This window comes from Coptis chinensis, chromosome 3 (assembly GCF_015680905.1).
Source record: "Coptis chinensis isolate HL-2020 chromosome 3, ASM1568090v1, whole genome shotgun sequence".
NCBI classification, from domain to species: Eukaryota; Viridiplantae; Streptophyta; class Magnoliopsida; order Ranunculales; family Ranunculaceae; genus Coptis; species Coptis chinensis.
This window is the reverse complement of record NC_141458.1, coordinates 12,657,461-12,659,083: the sequence shown is the minus strand read 5'-3', so window position 1 is coordinate 12,659,083 and position 1,623 is coordinate 12,657,461. Positions and strand designations below refer to the sequence as shown.

At 35.7% G+C, this 1,623-nt stretch overlaps 1 protein-coding gene across 1 annotated transcript; it reads right to left on the bottom strand.

Moving 5' to 3' along the window:
• Positions 1-588: 588 nt before the first annotated feature.
• On the bottom strand, positions 589-1,059 carry LOC147508003 (uncharacterized). Its single transcript, XM_086596661.1, has one exon. It carries the CDS (start codon positions 1,057-1,059, stop codon positions 589-591), a length of 471 nt encoding a protein of 156 aa, XP_086452787.1.
• Positions 1,060-1,623: the final 564 nt, after the last annotated feature.

Genomic DNA, 1,623 nt, shown 5'->3' with positions numbered 1-1,623 from the left:
AAGTATGAATTTTCAATTAATTCCAACGCACCAACCATAGTGCAATCTCTACATTATCTTTAGGTTTGATTTTCTACCATCCGCATTTTTCATTTTCCACTCCTATCACCTTACCACCAACGATCCTTATCCACCATTGTTTTCATTAAACCACCATCACCACCCAAAAAAAAATACTGAAAAATAGACTAGAAAAGACGTCATCTTGCTGAGCTTCTACAAATCGCAATACTAAGATTTAGATTACATGCGATATATCATTACGAAGCTTATCAAATCTACTTTCCAACGCAACTGATGGTGTCTCGTTTGGAATTTCTAGAAAGAGATACTTCAATTTTCGTCCAGCATGTCAGGTTTAAACAAAATTATGAGTTTTGAAAGAAAAAAAAATGTATGAAAATTTCTTAGTTAAATCCACAACAACTTCGTGCTCAAATTTGTGCTATTGAAACAAAAATATGTGAGCCACAAAACGATATGATCTTTGAGATATTGATTTTGAGTATTATAAATCTCCTATTTTTTTTTTTGAAAGACAAGCATGGTTTTTGAGAGGTCCCTTACCCCTATTTTATTAGAAAATAATCATATGTCTTGGTTACATTCAATTCTTACATACTGTTTGCCCGTGGCATCTTCATAAATAATCTTTTTTACATCATCAGAAAAAGAACTGGGCACTATTTCTATGTAACTAACTGTAGGAATAGTAGCTGCTAGTGCATCAGCTAGTCTATTTGACTCTCTATATACATGGCAAACTGAAAAAACATCTAATTTCCCTATCAGCTCTTGTAGTTCGTCCATCAGATGCTTTGCCCGCCATGGTTGCTGTTCTCTCCTCCTTAAGTATGTGACCACTGTGGTTGAGTCTGTTTGTGCGCTAATTCTCCTTAAGCCTTTCTGAACTGCTAACTTGAGCCCATGGGCCAGGCCCTCTAGCTCTATTAAGTCTATTGACTTGTGTATTGCTTTTCTATTAGCTGTGGCGATAACAGTCCCAAGTTCGTCCCTGATGACTGCAGCCCAACCTCCATGGTTGCCTTTCCTCATCATGATTACTATGATTGTTTATGGTATCAACAAGACTATTCTGATTGTTCTTGCAAGTTGTTTCGATTACAAACTGCTCATAGAAAATATTCTAAAGCACTTCAAGATTGTGAATTTTGTCATCAAGAGAATATTAGATGACAACAACAACTTTACGCACAAAGAGTTGCAGAAGAACAGATGTAGTGGGGGAATCCTAATTGCGTTTGTGATTACCCATATAGTATTTGAAATGGAGAAACGAGATCTTTTTCCAGTCGCATTACAGTTGGAGAGCACCATCAAGCCAAGTGGTATACTCGGTTGAGGTGCTCTTATCCAACAGAATTGACGATTTTCTTCTACTCTGCAAAACAACAACACCAACAAAATAATTAGTAAAATGTTAATAAATAAAAATATCTAGAAAGGACAAACTTAATTTTCTTAAAAACAATATCTAACCTCTTGCTCTGATAGATCCAAAAAGTCTATACGCTCCCATCAATTTCAATAAGATAAATGCACCTAACTTGATCATATTTACCAATTTAGTATTTGAGTGCCCAGCTTCAGCCACAAGGCTGA